General features: G+C 53.8%; 2 protein-coding genes across 8 annotated transcripts in view; both read right to left on the bottom strand.

Annotated features, from left to right (window-relative positions):
* AXIN2 (axin 2) overlaps nt 1–17,258 on the bottom strand; it is a 79,829-nt gene that overhangs the window by 12,666 nt on the left and 49,905 nt on the right. For 5 of the 7 annotated variants that reach the window (XM_053211934.1, XM_053211932.1, XM_053211936.1 and 2 more), the window contains exons 2-3: nt 15,880–16,812; nt 7,611–7,751 (exon numbers count right to left, since the gene is read on the bottom strand). In XM_053211934.1, the coding sequence (XP_053067909.1) occupies nt 7,611–7,751; nt 15,880–16,694 (956 nt within the window). In that variant the 5' untranslated portion in view covers nt 16,695–16,812. Of the gene's footprint in view, nt 1–7,610; nt 7,752–15,879; nt 17,138–17,227; nt 17,246–17,258 lie in introns of those variants that run through there. The other 2 variants (XM_053211935.1, XM_027048071.2) reach the window with 2 other exon arrangements.
* CEP112 (centrosomal protein 112) overlaps nt 16,795–17,258 on the bottom strand; it is a 468,883-nt gene continuing 468,419 nt past the window's right edge. Inside the window, exon 28 of the transcript XR_003416799.2 lies at nt 16,795–16,812. The gene's annotated coding sequence lies outside the window, so the exon portion shown is untranslated. The remainder of the gene's footprint in view (nt 16,813–17,258) is intronic.

The raw sequence follows: 17,258 nt of genomic DNA, 5'->3' as shown, positions 1-17,258 counted from the left end.
AGGCAGGATGAGCCCCTATGTCCTTCATCTTTTAAAGCAAGTGGACTTAAGAAAAGCCTCCACCCCGGCTAGTCTGCACTAAAACATGACTTGGCACTAGTAGGATTTCTTTTAAAAAGAAATTTGAGCTTGGAAGTCGTCAAACGCTCAAGGTGTGACTATTTTCCCATTGCCGTCCCTTCTGGAGGCCACTTATTTACAAAAGCGCCAGGGTTCCAACATTCCCATACTGAATCATACTTGGAGGCTGTAAACATCGAGATTAGGTAGTTGGTTATTTCCCTTTTTCCGGTGTTTTGTTCATCACAGGGTGGAAGGAAGAAAAACATCTGGGCTCATCAGCAGTGGGTGAAAGTCAGCAATGCCTAAAAATACCCGGGAGCACACGGGGGCAACTGGTTGACCTCTAGCTCCTCATGTGTAATGCCCTAAAATTCCAAGTGGCTGAAATTTCCAGAAGTCTGTTGACCTAGGCCAGATCACAGGGCCACCGTGGGGATGATACAGATCGACCACGGTAGGTCAATACATCAATGAGGTATGTCAGCCCAACTCTGGCTAGGAATTAGCACGTGAAGGAGCCTTGTACTGAGGACACAAGGGGAGAAACAGGATTAATCTAAAGCAAGGACATACACACAGGGTGAGCCCCGTCCCAGAGAAAGGCCAAGAGGGCCAGAGATAGCACGCCAGTTGACCAGCGCAGGTTGAGAGTCCCAGACATCTTCTCACTCACTTGACCGGGCCCTGGAAGGCCAGGCGGGATAAAAGGTTCTAGGTTCAGAAACTTACTGAACCACCTAGAATGTATTCACCGGAACTCCATGTTTTCACTATGGGATCACCTCCGAGACGGGAGAAAACTGGGTGCTCACGAGCTGAGCTTGACCAGCTGTTACTGGCTTGGCCAGTAACCAGATTCTACACCAGGGGTCTGACTCTAACTCGAGGCTGCCAGCCCCCACGTACCGGTTCCCACTGTAGGTCAGACACACGTGACGTCTAATCCGACTGTATTCTCACAAAATCCCAAATTCACCAAGTTTTAAGATGGTCAGGGACTCTCTGCAGCTCTCCTAGAGTCAGTCAGTAGCAGTTAGACCCAGGGTACAAATCTGAGCCACTGCTGGGCCCCAGAACAGGTGTCCTTAACTCAGCAACCCACCCTCCCGCCCCACCTGGAGGTGCCAAGCTTCCTGATGGCCCATTCGTTAAGCCCTGTGAAGTCACGTGATATTCTGAAGGGGTGAATGGAAGATCTGGGGAACATTCTGGAACATCCTACCCCACCACTTAGCACTCACTGGCTACGGGGCATGCCAGGTGGTTCCCAAGGCACAGTGAAGATCCCCTTGTCTCTTACCTAACGTTCCTTGTGGGGTGGGCGTGACCACGGGGGTCCCCTAGATTGCATCTCACATTGGTATAACCAACTTCTACTGCCCGAGGGCTGCAAGACAAGGTCCCTGCCTTTCTCTCCTGACCAGCAACTCCTCTGGGGACTTAATAAGGATAGACGGCCTCTGCCCCAGGCCTCCTTCCTGACAATGTCGGGGGGAAGGAATCAAGCACCCCCCAGACTTTGCCGTGACACAGGCAAGGCTTCAAGAGTCCTGGAGGAGGTCCCCATCCACCTCCTCTGAGACTCTGTCCTCAGGTGCCAGCTAGTAGCCTCTGCTCTTCCCCTGTCCACACAGATGCAAATTAGTGGGCTCTTTTATACCTCTTTTGCTCCTTCCATACAGGACAGAAGGAAGAAGAGAACTGGAGGAAGTACGTAGAGCTTCTCTGCGGGGGAAGCAGGTCCCTGGCCAATCGAAGGCAAGAGGAACAAATGATTCCAGCACCCCCACCTCCCAACCAATGCACGCCCCCACCACACCCGGGGCAGATGCCAACAGCGGGACAGGAAACTCGTGACCAGGGCAGACAAGAGACGTCAACTTGTAGAGGCTCACACGCGTAACCGGTGCCTTCACGGAAATGGTGCTTTACCTCCCCACCAGCCAAGAGTCCTCTTCCAAAACAGCCGCTCATTCCAGAAGAGGGCCACTCTTCTTTGTGCGCAGGCCCTAAAAGTCTACGATCCATTTCCTGGATGCTCAACGCTGCGAGCTCAAGAGTGTCCGAGTTTTGGTCCCTATACCATCTCCTTTGATTATGAGCCTTTTAGCTAACGAGCCCGCTGCTGGGCCCAGCTGTTTCTGGGGAGCAGTGGTTTTGAAGTGTGGGCTCCACTTAGCTGCCATTTAAGCCGAGCCAATTAGCTTAGCCTTTTGACTCCGCCGTGCCCCGCCTAACCCAAATGTCGTCCTCCCGAGGCTTCGCCATATACGACTCAGTCGTACACGCGTCCACTCGCATTCCCATTTGGCAACCACTCAGAAGGCAGCCTCTGATCGCAGCCAACATCAAAAGTCTGGTTTGTAAGATAAGATAATATTTGAAGTTCACTCAGATGCTTTCCCTGGTGTCCAAAGCAAACCCATAAATAAGATACAAGGAAATAAAAATAAATAAGGAAAAGAACCTGAGCCACCCCTCCGCATGAAACGCGAGGGAAGCATCTTGCGCTGGTTCGGTGACACCCTGGGCGGAAGCTAATGTCGAGCCGATCCCGACTGTAAGAGAGGGCTGCTCTGCGCAAACAGCCAAGACAGATGCCCTCACGCTGCAGACGAAGCTTCCACGCTTCCGGGCAGCCTCTAACACAGAAGCTGCGCTTAGGCGGCGAAGAACCTGTTGCTGGTGATGTTTTCCGCCTCCGCCCACCCCCACGGGCTGCATCTTCCCAGGCCTGATGCCCTAGAACGGTCCCCACAATCCTCTGTGCCCAACACTCCAAGGACTGGGCTTTAGGACTTCGCTGGCAGTCTGGCAGCTAACTTCCCCCCCAAAAAAAAGAAAAAGAAAAGGAAAAGAAAAGAAAAGCAAGCAAGCAAGCTGTTTCTTCTGAGAATGCAGGTTTCAGAGTAACAGGCTCATAAAACAGCCTTCTCAGAGGCCGACCATGAAGACCCAATCCCCAGCCATCTTTAACAGGGCTTTCTACTTAGCAGGAAAACAGAAGTCAGCAGTGGGCTGTGGGAGAAGGCAATGATTTCTTTGGAGCCCCTGCCAGCTCTGTACCTGTGGGCCCTGGCGCCCGGTTCCCTGAACAGCCAAGTGCAGGCCGGCCCTGCCCAACTTCTACTCGGCCCTCTTTGCAAAGGCCCCCAGGACTTAATTGGTCCTGTGGCAAATGAGACCATTGCTTCTCGGGCTTGTGTCTAATGAACTCCAACCTTCTGGAGTCTATTGAAGGCCGCCTGTGACCCCCTCTCCCCCTCCCCGGCCGGGTCCCCTCCCCAGCTCCCAGCGGGGCGGCCAGGCCCCACTCCCCAGCCCCCCACAGCCCCCCTGGCAGCCAGAGCCGGCCATTGTGACAGGGAGAAACAGCCAGGGTTCTTTTCACGCTTTATGGGGCGCTCCTATTCACTTGTTCAAGGAAATTTCAAAGGGGCCTGCTACCCTCTTATCCCCGCTAAGCTTCCCCAGAAGAACAATGGGCTGAAAGCGGTTCAGTTCAGCTTTTCATCCCCCACACATTTTATTTCTCGCCTGCTCCGTGCTCTCATCTGTGCGAGGCCCACAATTGGCAGAGCTCTGAAGAGGGGTCTAATCCCAGCCCTGGGAATCCCGGGTGACCCGCCCAACACTGGGCAGGTCACACACACCCAGGGCCAGCCGGCCAGAAAGTGGCTCGCACAGCCCGGGCCCTCACGCCAAGCCTGAGGAGAGCAGGAGGGCCCAGGGACCCCCAGCGCCTGGCAGCCTGAGACCCTCGGGAACATCTTCCTCCCTCATCCGATGGGCTCTTGATCCGGAGTCCTCTCTGTCCCCCACTGTAGGGAGCATGAGGCAAACCACCCTGGACAAACATCTCCCCAGAGAGAAGGACCCCGCACTGCTGAGCAATTCGTCCCAGTTGGTATGAACATGCCCAAGGGGGTACAGATGTGATGGCTGCATAGGATAGCCTGCCCACTTGGTTGGGAGAAGATTCAGACAGAGCACCTAACACTCCCGTCAAGAAGATCACACCCGGGCCACCTGGGTGGCTCAGTCTGTTGAGTGTCCAACTCTTGGTTTCAGCTCAGGTCATGATCTCAAGGTTCGTGGGTTTGAGCCCCACATCCAGCTCTGAACTGGCAGCATGGAGCCTCCTTGGGAGTCTCTCTCTCTCTCTCTCTCTCTCTCTCTCTCTCTCTCTGCCCTTCCCCTGCTCACTCATTCTCTCTCTCAAAATAAATAAATAAACTTTAAAAAAAAAAAAAAGAAGCTCAGACCCAACATGGAGGCCCCAGGTCTCCGAGCCTTCCAGGCACTTTCCCTTGGCCTTGGGGTCCTGGGTCCTCACCACCAATCCCAGACAGCTACACTGCAGGAGGGGTGGACAACACTGAGGTCCTGCCTCTTGGGACCCAGTGCCCCAAAAAGGAAGCTGCTCATCAAGGGCTTGCCCTTTGCTGTCTCTATATCCAAGTGGACTTTCCTGGCCCACACCCAGCCCCTGGCTACCTAGAACAGCCGGCTGGCCAAGGTAACTTCTCTGATCCCAGACGGGGGCTAGTGGGTGTTCCAAGTCCACAAGTGTCTTAGCTGAAGTGGGAAGGGAGAGAACTTTCAAGTCGTCTCTAAATAAAATTGAGAAAGTTCTTCTGGGAAAGCATTACGGAAGTGGGGGGCAGTGTGCAGGGGAGAAGTTGCAAATGTGCTCCCTCCTACCCCTCTTCCAACCCATTACAAAAGAAAGCAGTGTGATTCCTTCATAAATAAAAGAAACGCAAAGTGGCTCAAAGGTCTCATTATCAACTGGTCCTACTAACATCTCATGTTGGCAATTTACATGCTTGTGGGGAGGGGAGTAATAGGCAAAGAGCAAGGACCTATGTCTGGTCTGGATTTGAGCTCTGTCTTGCGGGGCCAGCACTGGGCCTTACTGTCCCATCTGTGAAAGTCACGAGTGACTGCCTGCCTTCCCACGTGGGTCTTGTGAGGCTCAAACATGTGCGGGGACTACACCACCAAGTCAGCTTATCATGTACCCAGAGTAACACCTCCATCCATGGTGGGGACTGAAATGCAGACAAGGACCAGGAAGCAAGCCAAAAACAGTCTCTAAGAAAACTAAACAGAGGCCTTTACAGTCTTAAGTGCATCTGACTTAGAAGATTCACTCAACCCCCTCGTTCAAATCCAACTTACTCTCGTTTTACTCAGAAAGTAAGGCCCCCACGCAATCCACAAATAAAAGCTACAGGGGTAATGTTGCTAGAGGCGAGCACACACACAGGAGCAGCAAAATGACAGCGGGCAGCATGACCGAGAGAAAAAAGAATCAACTGTTTTTTCAAAAAGCCAATATGTGTGTACAGGGGCAGACAGCCTTACCTAACCTTGTACTCCAGGAGATACTACAGTAGAGCGTGAAAACAGATCTTTGTATTAATTATCGGGATCAAGAAATAAATTATGCCTGGGGCGCCTGGGTGGCTCAGTCCCTGAAGCAACCGACTTCGGCTCAGGTCACGAGCTCGTGTTTTATGAGTTCGAGCCCCACGTCGGGCTCTGTGCTGACAGCAGCCTGGAGCCTGCTTCTGTCTCCCTCTGTCTCTGCTCCTCCCCTGCTCATGCTCGGTCTCTCTCTCTCTCTCTCAAAAATAAACAAACATTTAAAAAAATAATAATTAAAAAAAGAAGCGGGTTATGCCTAATACTATCCAACATAAACCAAAAACGTATTCTTTTAAGAACTACGGCGATCAAACGATAATTGTTCTCAGGTGCAGAGACTAAAAGAGTTCAGTCAATATGAAAAACTAACTTCAGTGGGACCCCTCATTTCTCTATGTTGGATGGAAGAGGTGTACCCTTATTCTATTTTTACTATTGCCAAAATACTCTTCTTTTATTAAAACGGAACCTTTCCCCTGGTGGGTCTCTCTCCCTTGACTAACAGGGGAATCTGAGACAACACAGTGAAAGCCGCTGGGGAAAATCAATGGCAGAATCCCAAATCCACCAACCTCATCAACTTCTCTTCCAACTGGTTCCATGCCACAGGCCAACAAACAGGACACTGGCCAACAGAAACCAGGTGATTTCAAACAAACTGGAAGAATAGATGGTCCAGTTTTAGGAAGCTAAAAGGAGAAAACTCTACACATGCCATGATACATGGCTCAGTGGGTTTGCCTTTCAAAACTGGTCCCTTAGCAAAAGAACTTCCTACTGCAAAATACTTGTGGGAAAGCCTTTGAAGACCATTTCTGGAGTGGTAGTTCTCAACTGGACGTTGGGTGAGCTCTTGGGGGAGTTTTGCCCAATCCCAGGCTCCACCTCTCTTGCCTCTGCTGAATCAGAACCTCAAAGGAGGGCAAGAGATGGGGACACCCAGCTCAACACACACACACACACACACACACACACACACACACACACACACACACACGGTGAGACTCAGAATGGCTGCTCTCTACCCGGAGATCACCACTGCCTGACTTCAAATGACTTACAATGCATATTGTGACCCCCACCTGACGGCCTGCTGACATCATCAGACCTTCCACCCTGAGGACTTGGATTGTGGTTTAGAAAGCAAAGGAACAAACGCTAGGTGGGTGGGGGGCTGGGCGAAATAGGTGAAGAGGACGAAGAGGTACAAACTTCCAGTTTCGAAATAGAAAAGTCAGAGATGAAAAGTACGGCGAAGGGAATATCGTTAAGAACACCGTAGCAACATTGTATGGGGACAGGTGGTGACTACACTTATCGCGGTCAACACTGAGTAATGCATAGAATTGTCGAATCACTACGTTGCACACCTAAAACTAATGAAGCATTGTGTCAACTATTCTTCAAATTTTTTTTTTTTTTTTTAAAGGAACAAACTCTTAGTATGCCAAGTGCAGCCATCTGCAAAAGATCCAAGATCAGACTCCGGAGAGAAGCCCTACTTAGGGGAAGAACCTGACGCGTAGCAGGCACCCCACCAACACTCAGTGAACTGAATCGTGTCCATTTGAACACACCTGTGAGGCAACATTACACCCAGTGGGCCTTCAGAGAGCGCTGGGCGTCTGACCCCCACCTTCAATGCCTTTTCCTTCAGGAACAATGCACACCTGCACACAAAGCTTTCTCATGCCACCCCATCTCCCGCCTGCTGGTTCCGCAGATTGGATTACCTGGGTTTCGAGACCAGCCAAGCACTTCTACCCAGGGAAGAAAGGCGGAATGGCAACCAGAGGATGGGTCTCTCAACTCAAGAAACCTCTGGAGAAGCATCTCAACCTTCTACCTTACTTTCGTTTTCTACCAGTCAACTTTCCTTTCAAGGCTCTAAGCTTGACTCCACCCAGGCTACCACATCACCCCCCCAAACCAGCACTGGCACACTCCCCTCCCGCCAAGCAAAGGTACACACACACACACACACACACACACACACACACACACACACACGGAGTTTGCAAAGCCAGCTGAGGATGGCTGGCTGAGGACTCTGCCCAGCTGGCCTGGTGAGTCACTGCCAACCACGTACATGATGGGGATAGCAGGATACTTACACACTACTGTCCGTCATGGACATGGAATCATCAGTCAGTGCATCGCTGGATATCTCGCTATCATTGGCGCTGGTAGCCGGCGCGAAGACATAGCCAGAACCTACGTGGTATGGATTAACAGGGTCGCTCCTCTTGAAGGACCTGCGGGGAAAGTACAACCGCAGTGCGTCACGGCTTCGCACCAGGCACCCAGGTAACCAGGCAATCGGGGACCCGCGAGTGCATGATCCCGCCATGTGCTCAGGCCAACCTGCTGCCCAGGGCCAGGTGCTCATCTGGGCAGACGGCAGGGGCCACTGGCTCGCCCTGGGGAGAAAGCAGGCCGGGATCCTGTGCTGTCAAGGGCAAGTCTGTCAGGGGTGACAGGAAGCCATAAGCAGCCCAGGGGCCCCTACCAAGTGCTAAATACACACTCAGATAGAGGAAGGAAAAGGGGAGGCTACTGAGTGAAAGAGGAGAATTAGTCCATACGGGTGAAGGGTCTTCTCCCTCCCCACCATACCCAAGCCTACACTGGAGGAACACAGTTCCAGAGCCCCCGAGAGGTCTTTCGCATCCCAACTCCCTGTCTGGGGTCTGTTGGCGTAGTTCCAGGTTTCGAGCAACCAAAGGCCTGGCGTAACCTTCTCATTTCAACCTGGGTCCAGTACACTGGTCAGGTGGGACAGAGACACTCAAGGCTGCCACCCCACCCGGAGCTGGGCCTCTGCCGTGCCCTCCCCCACCTGGGCAGCTAGGCTAAGGCTAAGACCAAGCCCCGCAGGATTAAAATGAGCAGCGCCTCTGTTTCAAAGGAAGGTCCAGGCCCCTCCTCCAGTGTCTCCTGCCCTTTGTTTCGGTGGCCTCAGCCTCCCCATTCTGCTCTCTTGATCTCCTCCCAGAACAACCAGTGTCCCTGTCCCCTGCTGGGCTGCATTCCTCTTGTGTCACCAGCAAGGGACATAGTGGGGAGGGTGGGGGGGGGGGTGAGGAAGGGGCCACTGTGGTCCGTGAGCTGCAGGAAGGGGGGCCTGTCAAGCCTGAAGTTGCAAGAGGCCTCAATGACAAAGAGCCCAGCACACTCGACTGGGCCCACCCAGTCTAAGCCAACAGCAAAGAACTCAGCTGGGGGAGAAGCGGAAGGCCCAGAAGAGAGAACCTATTCCAGCAGGCCACTGCACAGGTCTCTAAAGATGGCCTTGGGGGTGGCACATGAAAGGGACTCGTGAAAGGTCAAAGCAGTCTCCACGCGTGATCGCGGCAGTCCTATTCACCAGTACGTGTGCAGCACTGTGCTGAGCTCTGGACTGACCCAGCCCGGGTCTCTGGTCTCCTGGCACAACAGGGCCTGTTCACAACAGGGGGCGCTGCCACTGGGGAGGCAGACTGCGTCATCACTGGCCCACAAAGAGGGGCACACCTTCACACACATCCTTTCAGCCCCAGCCCATGCTTGCAGCCACCTGGGGGGAGGAGGCGTTCTGGGCACACGGGTGGTGGCTCTGCAGGACAGCAGCCTGTCCCCAGGTCAGAGCTGGGACCCGCCTGCATGACACAGATCTGTTTGGCTCTCACCCAAACCCTTCCTGCCTCCCAATACAAAGACCGGCCTCAACAGTTCAAAAAGTTCTAGCAGCGTGAGTGACCCAGGCCGGGCCCCCAGGTTGGACCGATGGACCGAAGGAGGGTCGGGCGTGGGCAGGGAGCTGTGGCCACAGTTTGGTGTGAGGGAGTCAACGGGGGCAGCTGGGATGGGAAAGACGTGGAAGGGTCAGGGCCCTGTCGTTAAGGCCTGCACTCCAGCTCGAGTGATACCACGAACAAGAAAAGCTACATCCAGGGGCGCCTGGGGGGCTCAGTCAGTTAAGCGTCTGACTTCGGCTCAGGTCGTGATCTCGCAGTGGGTGAGTTCGAGCCCCGCGTTGGGCTCTGTGCCGACAGCTCGGAGCCTGGAGCCGGCTTCTGATTCTGTGTCTCGCTCTCTCTCTGCGCCTCCCCTGCTCATGCTTGGTCTCTCTCTGTCTCTCAGTAATAAATAAACATTTAAAAAAGAAAGAAAGAAAAAAGAAAAGTGACATCCAGAGTCCTAACACGTTAGAGCCAGAACGAACCTCTAGCAGAGAGGACCTAGGCCAAGCCCCTCAGTTTAGAAATGTGACTAAAAACCAAGCATCTCCACAGACGGCACGGTTAGTCCAGGCGGGCCCTTGTTTTTGGCGCGGCCGTGTGCCCAGCACACAGTAGGTGCTCAAGGAACGTCCGCGGCCCCGGCGTCATGCAGCCTCACGACCGTGGCAGGCGGCGCGGAGCCCCAGGTGGGGGCCAAAAGCCTGGTCGGAGGCCACCTGGCTGGAGACCTGGCCACACAGGGAGCCCACATCCAGACTCCCACAGGTGCTCAACATCAGCAGGGACCATCTTAGTAATGGCAGGTGGGTGCAGAATGAACCAGAAAGCACACATGAGGAATGTCACCCTTGAATCTGCTGAATACCTTGGACCAAGGGATGGTCCACTGAACGGGCACTGGGACACTGGCCCTGTCCTTGTATCTGTAGAGGGCAAGGAGTCTCAGGATATCCCCCCAGGATATGCCAGGCTAACTAAATAAGAAGGGAAGGTCCTCCCGGCCTCAGAGCTGGTCCTGCGTCAATATGGGATTTCCAGACACCAGGGCTGGAGAGAGAGAAGCGGTGGGCGCAGAGGAGAGGCAGAGGACTTTTCCTGGGGAAGAGATGGGATGAGGAGGATTCAGTAACAATGTCTCCTAACTGATAAGGCAAGTCGATCGGAGGCAGAGGATGGCTGTGCTGGCATCGCCACTAACGGCAGAGCAAGAGGAGACTGGGCTCTTAAGTCAGAACGAAGAAAGTGCTGCCCGCTGGTCCGAGCGGACCCATGGATGTTGTGGAATCACCCGAGTCTTGAAAACCGTCCCAAGTACCCAGCTCTCCGGGGGGCCTGGACAGGGCTACTGCCTCACAGCAGGATGAACGAACGAGAGGAAAGTCTCCAGGGTCCCTTCCTGGCTTCAGAAGCCCAGGGCAGGTAAGCGCTCTCGGCCCTGGACAGGGAACAGGAGTGGAGAGGCGACAACCACTGCTGGCTCAGCCCCCCGGCCGGCAGGTGACCACAGTCACGTCACCGCCTCCACTGACGTGGGGTCTCTACCTAAGAAGCACATGGGTCAGACTTGGCCAGCGGCACCAAGTTCTTGCGTTCTCCGAAGACTCCGGAGCGCTGCGATCTGGGGAGACGGTCGTCCTACTCCAAAAACCCAACCGCCAACGAAAACAGAGCTGCCACAACTCTTCTGCAGGGTTTGTGGTGACTTTTCCTTTTTTCAATTTTATTTTTTTTAATTTACGTCCAGATTGGCTAGCGTATGGTGCAACAACGATTGGATGGTGACTTCTAACCACGCGGCGCTGGTGTGTTGGCACGCTGGATGCCTGTCCTGTGCAACCAGACTGTAAACTCCATGAGGGCAAGGACCGGATCGGTCTTCTCTGCGTGCGGCCCCTCAGTGGCGGGGGGCGGTGGAGCGTGGCAGGTGCTCTAGACTTTGCTGAACCTCCTTAAAAGACCTGGGACCGTCCTGTGGGTGGCTGGAAAGTTCTTTCAGTCTAAGAGACATCAGTACAAGATCAGGAGAGCCCCAGATAGCCCGAAAGAGCATCTGGACCCTCTCTACCCCTCCAGTGCTGCCATCTCTGTGGTATCAACGCACTGACAAGGTCCTGAATTCAACCTCTGCACGGAGAAAAAGAACTCGCTAGAAATCCCGCCCTCCCCGACTAAGAAGGCAGCAGACTCCAATCCGTGTGTGCGCACGGCCTCGCGCTCACCAGAGTGGATCACAAAACACATGGATCCCCAAAGAAACTCGTCCTCCGTCACTTCCAAAACAGAGGGCTCCCGTGTGACCCGTACTTAAGAACAGAATACACCACTCTCAGCTCACTTGGCGGCAATAAAGTATTTGGGTTTCCCTACGATCGTGACAGAGGAAGGAGGGCAAAGCAGAGGAAGGGGCCGGGTTGTGGAGGAGAGAGAGACGGAAACTCCATTTTTAAGAACCCAGAACTTTGTCAGAATTGCCACATAATTTTAAGAACACGGATTAGAGCTCTTTTCTCGTATCTTAAAAAACAGGAAAGAAACTCAACCACGCTACAGTAATTGTACCCAGATGCTTTATTTCTCTGGTGCTCCCACAGTGGCTGCAAGGATTTTAAATTCCTACAGAGAGTGGGGGCCTATGTGGCAGACTTCGCACCGGGCGTGCGTCCACGGACCCCCATGTGCTGTCAGGGAGCACAAGTCCTGGGACCTTAAGGGGAGGGAAACTATTGGCCTTTTCTCCCCAGCTTATTCTTTTTTTTTTTTTTTAAATTTTTTTTTTCTTAATGTTTTTTTAAATTTATTTTTGAGACAGAGAGAGACAGAGCATGAACGGGGGAGGGCAGAGAGAGAGGGAGACACAGAATCGGAAGCAGGCTCCAGGCTCTGAGCCATCAGCACAGAGCCTGATGCGGGGGTCGAACTCACAGACTGTGAGATCATGACCTGAGCGGAAGTCGGACGCTCAACTGACTGAGCCACCCAGGCGCCCCTCCCCAGCTTATTCTTATCTCTTATGTCCATGAAGGTGCTGTGGCCCCGCCGCACCCCCCCTCCCCCCCAGCACACCAGTGCACAACAGACCTGACCTTTGGGATCTCCCTCCGGATCCCCCCCACCACCAAAACAATGCAATTAACAAGTATTTGCTTCTAAAAGCTGTGCCCTAGGACAGTGTACTTACAGAGTTACTGCCCAAAAGGCAACCCTCTCTTCAAGAAGCATTTTCTAAGGCAAGATCAAGGGGGCGTTCAGGGAGGGGTCTGGCACTCGCGTGGCACTGAGCGCCAGAGCCATTAGATAGGCAAACTTTCACCAGTGAGTCTCGGCACACTGCCTCCATCAGAGGCTCCGTCCTCTAACTGGGGGCTCCTGCCTCCAGCGTATCTTTCCTATGGCATAAGTTTCTTTGATAATTGCAGCCAAGCTGGATGCCGGTGGCTTCGCAGGCCTCATCGGGTGAGTTCTTTCAGAGAACAGGAAGCACTTGGAGCCAGCAGAGGGCCATCTGCTGGGCCCGACTTATCTCAAGGGAGGCCGGAGGACAGCCGCCAGGCACCAGAGGATGGCACCAGGGCCAGGGCAGACTGGGAAGGGCACAGGGAGCACTCTGTGAGCCCAGCACTGTCTCCTTCCCAAAATAAATGCTGGGCTGAGCTCCTAATCCCACAGCCCCTCCACACACACACACACACACACACACACACACACCTCAGCGTTCTGCGGATATGTCTGTGTGCTGGGGTTTTACACGTGCTCTACCAACGGGTCACTCTTGCTCTAAGTTATTTATAGAGACCATCAAAAGCCCAGGCATCCCACTCAAGCACCCACAAACCAGAGTCCTTCCCTCCGAGGATAATTCCTGCTCTTCCGTTCCAACTATTTATATTAAACCTGACACCAGATCAGTAAGGACACAAACAAGTCGTTACAAATGAGGCTCCTCTGAGCGCCCAAGGAGAACGCGGGGCTTGGAAGGCACCCAGCTGCCGGGGCTGCTCCTCAACAGCTGATGGGGACCCTCAGCAGGACTCCCGGTCTCTGTTTCATTCACGTTACTAACTTATGAAGCCCATCCCCGAAGCCCCGTACCTCGCTCGATGAGTGAGTGCACTGCAAGGAGGGGCAAACCTGGAAGAGCGGGAAAGGATCCCCCATCCCAGTAACGGGCTGAAAAGACAGACTTAAGCTCAACAGGTAGAGGAAGCTGAGGCCCGGGAAGGGGGGGGCCACTCTAAAACTTGACAGTGACTGCGGGCTGGAGGCCGGGACTCACTCTCTGAAAGGGACATCCTAACCTGGCTGCCCTTCTCACACATGTACTCATCATCGGGATTAAATTATACTAGTTCTAATGCTTTACGACTATTCAGAACGTTTCCCTTTACAAAGGGCTCCCGGGTCTATTGTTTTGATCCCATAAGAGCAACCTAGGACATGAACAGGACGGATGGTGCCAGTCACTGCACAGAAGGACACATGGGGTTCATAAGACTTCAGCCCAGGTAAGCAGGCAGTGGACAGGGCTGGGACCCAGGCCTTGGAAGAATTTGGGACACCGCCCCATACGTCACAGGCACGCCTGAATATCTCGTATGTGAAAATGAAATCGGATGGCTCTTCAGTTCTCTGTGACGATGCCCGGTTGAGACATATGGGCTTCATGTAATCCAGGTAAAATACTTCATTTCAACCCAACGCTGGGAGAAAGCACACACAAATAGAGCCTGGAAACTCCAGGGGCGGATGAAAAGGTGTCATCTATAGATCAACGATGCCAGGGGGTCACAACCAAGAAGGCAAGCCCTGGCAACACAAAGGATCTTTGGCCGCTGCCCCTGGGGATCTAAAAAGCTTCATAAGAGTAATCTCCAGAAAGTTTAATCCTGGTGATATCCCACTGGAGGGCTCTGGAAAGGGGAGGGGCACAGCGAGGCTGGGTCTCTACTGCCCACCCACAAAGGGGAGGGGTCACGAAGGGTCCTGCTTGGGAGCATTTTCTTAGGGTGAAAAGTCCCAAGCCACCAAACCAGGTGCAGTTTACAAAGGGGGCACTTTGGGTCCTGACTCGGGCAGACACAGAAGCTCCACTGTTGGAAAGCCCCTGGAGAAGCAGCCTTACCACAGGGCTTAAGTAGTCTCAGCTTCAGCTGCCAAACTGGAGGGCAAGGAGGCCAGCAGAGATTTACCAGAATGTCCGCCTAACGGAACGGGGCAGTAACAGGTGCCCAGTGACTGCCCAGCCACAGGCGCCAGACCTAGTATCTTCCCTTCAAACAACCTGAAACCATAAGCTTAAAGACGCTGAAACAACTCCTTTCACGTGATCCCATGCTTCGTTTCAGAAGCCAATCCAGAGCTACTTAGGTGTAGACCAGATGTCTGAGTGGGAGTAAACTCGCTCTCAAGGCTGTAGGAGCGCCCTCTGGTGGCTGGAGAACAAGCTCTTCGCTCCCAATGGAAAGTCAAAAAGCTCTTGGCCACCCCCTAAGTCACTGCTTCTAGGCTCGGCCATCACTATCCTGCCCCCTCGTACTATCGCTTTTGACACTGAAGGCCCCTCTCTACAGGGAGAGGGCCATCTCCACGGAGGCAGCCACCAGATCGCATCCCCGGTTCCAAACACACGAAGAAATACACAACGGAGAGCAAGATAAACCATCCAGGTAGCTACCGAGTGCCCACCGCCCCTTCCACGGCACGCCAAGGGCAACGACCTCAAAGAAAAAGGCTCGTTCTGGAGAGCTGGAAGGGGACAGAGGGAGAGACACAGAAAGACTCATTCTAACGGGAGGTCTGAAGTTGCTGGCAAAGGTCAAGAATCTTAAGACTTGGCCATTCTCCTTCTGTAAAGGGCTGTTGATCTTTGAAGCCTCTAAAAGGGACAGTACTCCAGGGCCCCGTCCTCTCCGCCCAAGACTCTTCTCTGCCAGCACCAAGCAACACAACGATCAGCTGAGGTCTGACCCTTGGGCTGCAAGCATTTAAAACCTAGATTCCTATGCCAGCGGGCTCCAAAGCTAAGGGTCCTTTTATTCAGGGAAGTCACAGGACCTTGCCTAGTTAGGATACGTTTCCTGGCGGGTACATACCTAATTCTCCAAAGAGAACCACAGCCAGAGTTGTTAAGCCAACTGCTGGCTCTTATCTTAACAGAAAAGTTCCAAAGACCCCACTTACCCCCATGTCCGATGGGTGCACACGCTATTTCCCGGGCCTCCACGACCCAGCTGTCTCCCCAACCACATTAATTCCACTCTCTACTGATTAGTGGTGAGTGACCCCTTCCAAAAGTGGTGTTTAGTGTATTTGGTGACTCAGAGGCATCAAAAGCTGCTGTCCTCTCCCTCTCTCCCTCTCTCCCTCTCTCCCTTCTAAGACTGGCCCAGGATAATAAGTAACCCGCATTAATGAACACTGCTTGCCCCTGTTTGAAGTTAGCCCTGGAAGACTGCAGGTATGCAGCTGTGGGAGCACACTCTTCCCCACTTTAAACAACGAAAAGCCAAGATCAAAGGGTTCGTGGCCAGCGGTCCTAGCTCTCAACAGACCTTTGTCGGCCTCAGCGGCACATCCATCCAACCATCCACCCCACTTAACTCCAAACATCTGCAAAGTCCGTACCCTCCTCCAGCCCCGGCCCCCTCCCCGGCCCAGCTCTTACCTGTATCCATTTTCAACGGTCTCCGCGGACCTCGCGTTGGCTGTAGCCCTCAGGGTTTTGCTGGACAAGCCCACCACGGTGGGTGACAGTTTGCACTTGAAGTCGGCACAAGCCCACTCCTCTTCCTCATTCAAGGTGGGGAGGTAGCCACATACGACCTTTAGACTCCCCAGGCCCCCGTTACTCATGTAAGCTGTGTTTTCTCCCCCACTCCTCACATATTCGAGGTATATATCAGAAGTCAAAAACATCTGGTAGGCATTTTCCTCCATCACCGACTGGATCTCAGTCTGGGCCTGGTCGAACATGATGGAGTCAATCTGCTGCTTCCTGATGCCATCTCTAATGTAGGTCTTGGTGGCAGGCTTCAGCTGCTTGGAGACGATGCTGTTGTTCTCGATGTACCTTTTGTAGATCGCTTTGGCTACTCGTAAAGTTTTGGTATCCTTCAGGTTCATCTGCCTGAACCCATTGCAGGCAAACCAGAAGTCCAAGGTATCCACGCATTTGTCCCTCTCCAGGAAAGTGCGGAAGAGATAAGCACCGTCTTGATCACCCAACAAATAGTGCAAAGACTTGGTCCACCTGGTCAGAGGGGAGTCCGGGGATGCCCGCCCCTCAGGCTCTCCCAGCCCACCCTCGTTCCGCCTGGCGTTGGAGGAGACAGGCATGGGTTTGGTGACCTGGCCCTTTCCCACCCCGGGCTGGCACGGTGGGGTCTCCCCTTCTTCCCCCGGAACGGGGGGCCGGGGGGCATCCTCGTGGAAGCTGCTGCTGGGGTCTGGGAGGCGAGTCACCAGCACAGCACTGCTCATGGCGAGGGAGCTCTGCGCACGGAGTTCGGGAATTGTTCTCTTCCCCCAGCTCCTGTCAGCGATCAGCGTGGTCTCTCTTTCTCTCTCAAGTCAGCAGGGGCTCATCTGAGCCTCCTTTCTGGAAAGAAAAGGAAGGGGGGAGGTAGGGAGAGAGAAAGGGGTATTGATCTAATCAAAACCAGATCTACCCAACATCAAAGCAAGAAAGTAAACAGGCTTTTCAACTCCTCAAATTCAAATCAAGCAACCCAGCTATCTGCGAGGTGCTCATCTAAAGTATCCGACGCTGCTTTTTCAAAGGCGAAATCTGAGCTCCCAGCACGTTTTGGGAGGGGGAGGGCGGGGAAGGTGAGCCGTGAGCTCGGAGGGTGGGAGCTGGGGGTGGGGGCGGGGGGGGGGGAGGTTGGAAGGTGTAAGACCGGGCCTTCCAAAAACCCACTCGGCCTGGGCGCACGCAGTGCTGCCTGGGCTCCGCTACCCACCCCCACCCCCCACCCCCCACCCCCGTCAGCATCAACTCCAAAGACGCGCACCCCGAGCCGCCGGGCTGTGTGCAGGTGAAAC

The sequence above is a fragment of the Acinonyx jubatus genome, chromosome E1 (assembly GCF_027475565.1).
Source record: "Acinonyx jubatus isolate Ajub_Pintada_27869175 chromosome E1, VMU_Ajub_asm_v1.0, whole genome shotgun sequence".
Taxonomy (NCBI): domain Eukaryota; kingdom Metazoa; phylum Chordata; class Mammalia; order Carnivora; family Felidae; genus Acinonyx; species Acinonyx jubatus.
This window is presented reverse-complemented; position numbering and strand designations above follow the sequence as displayed.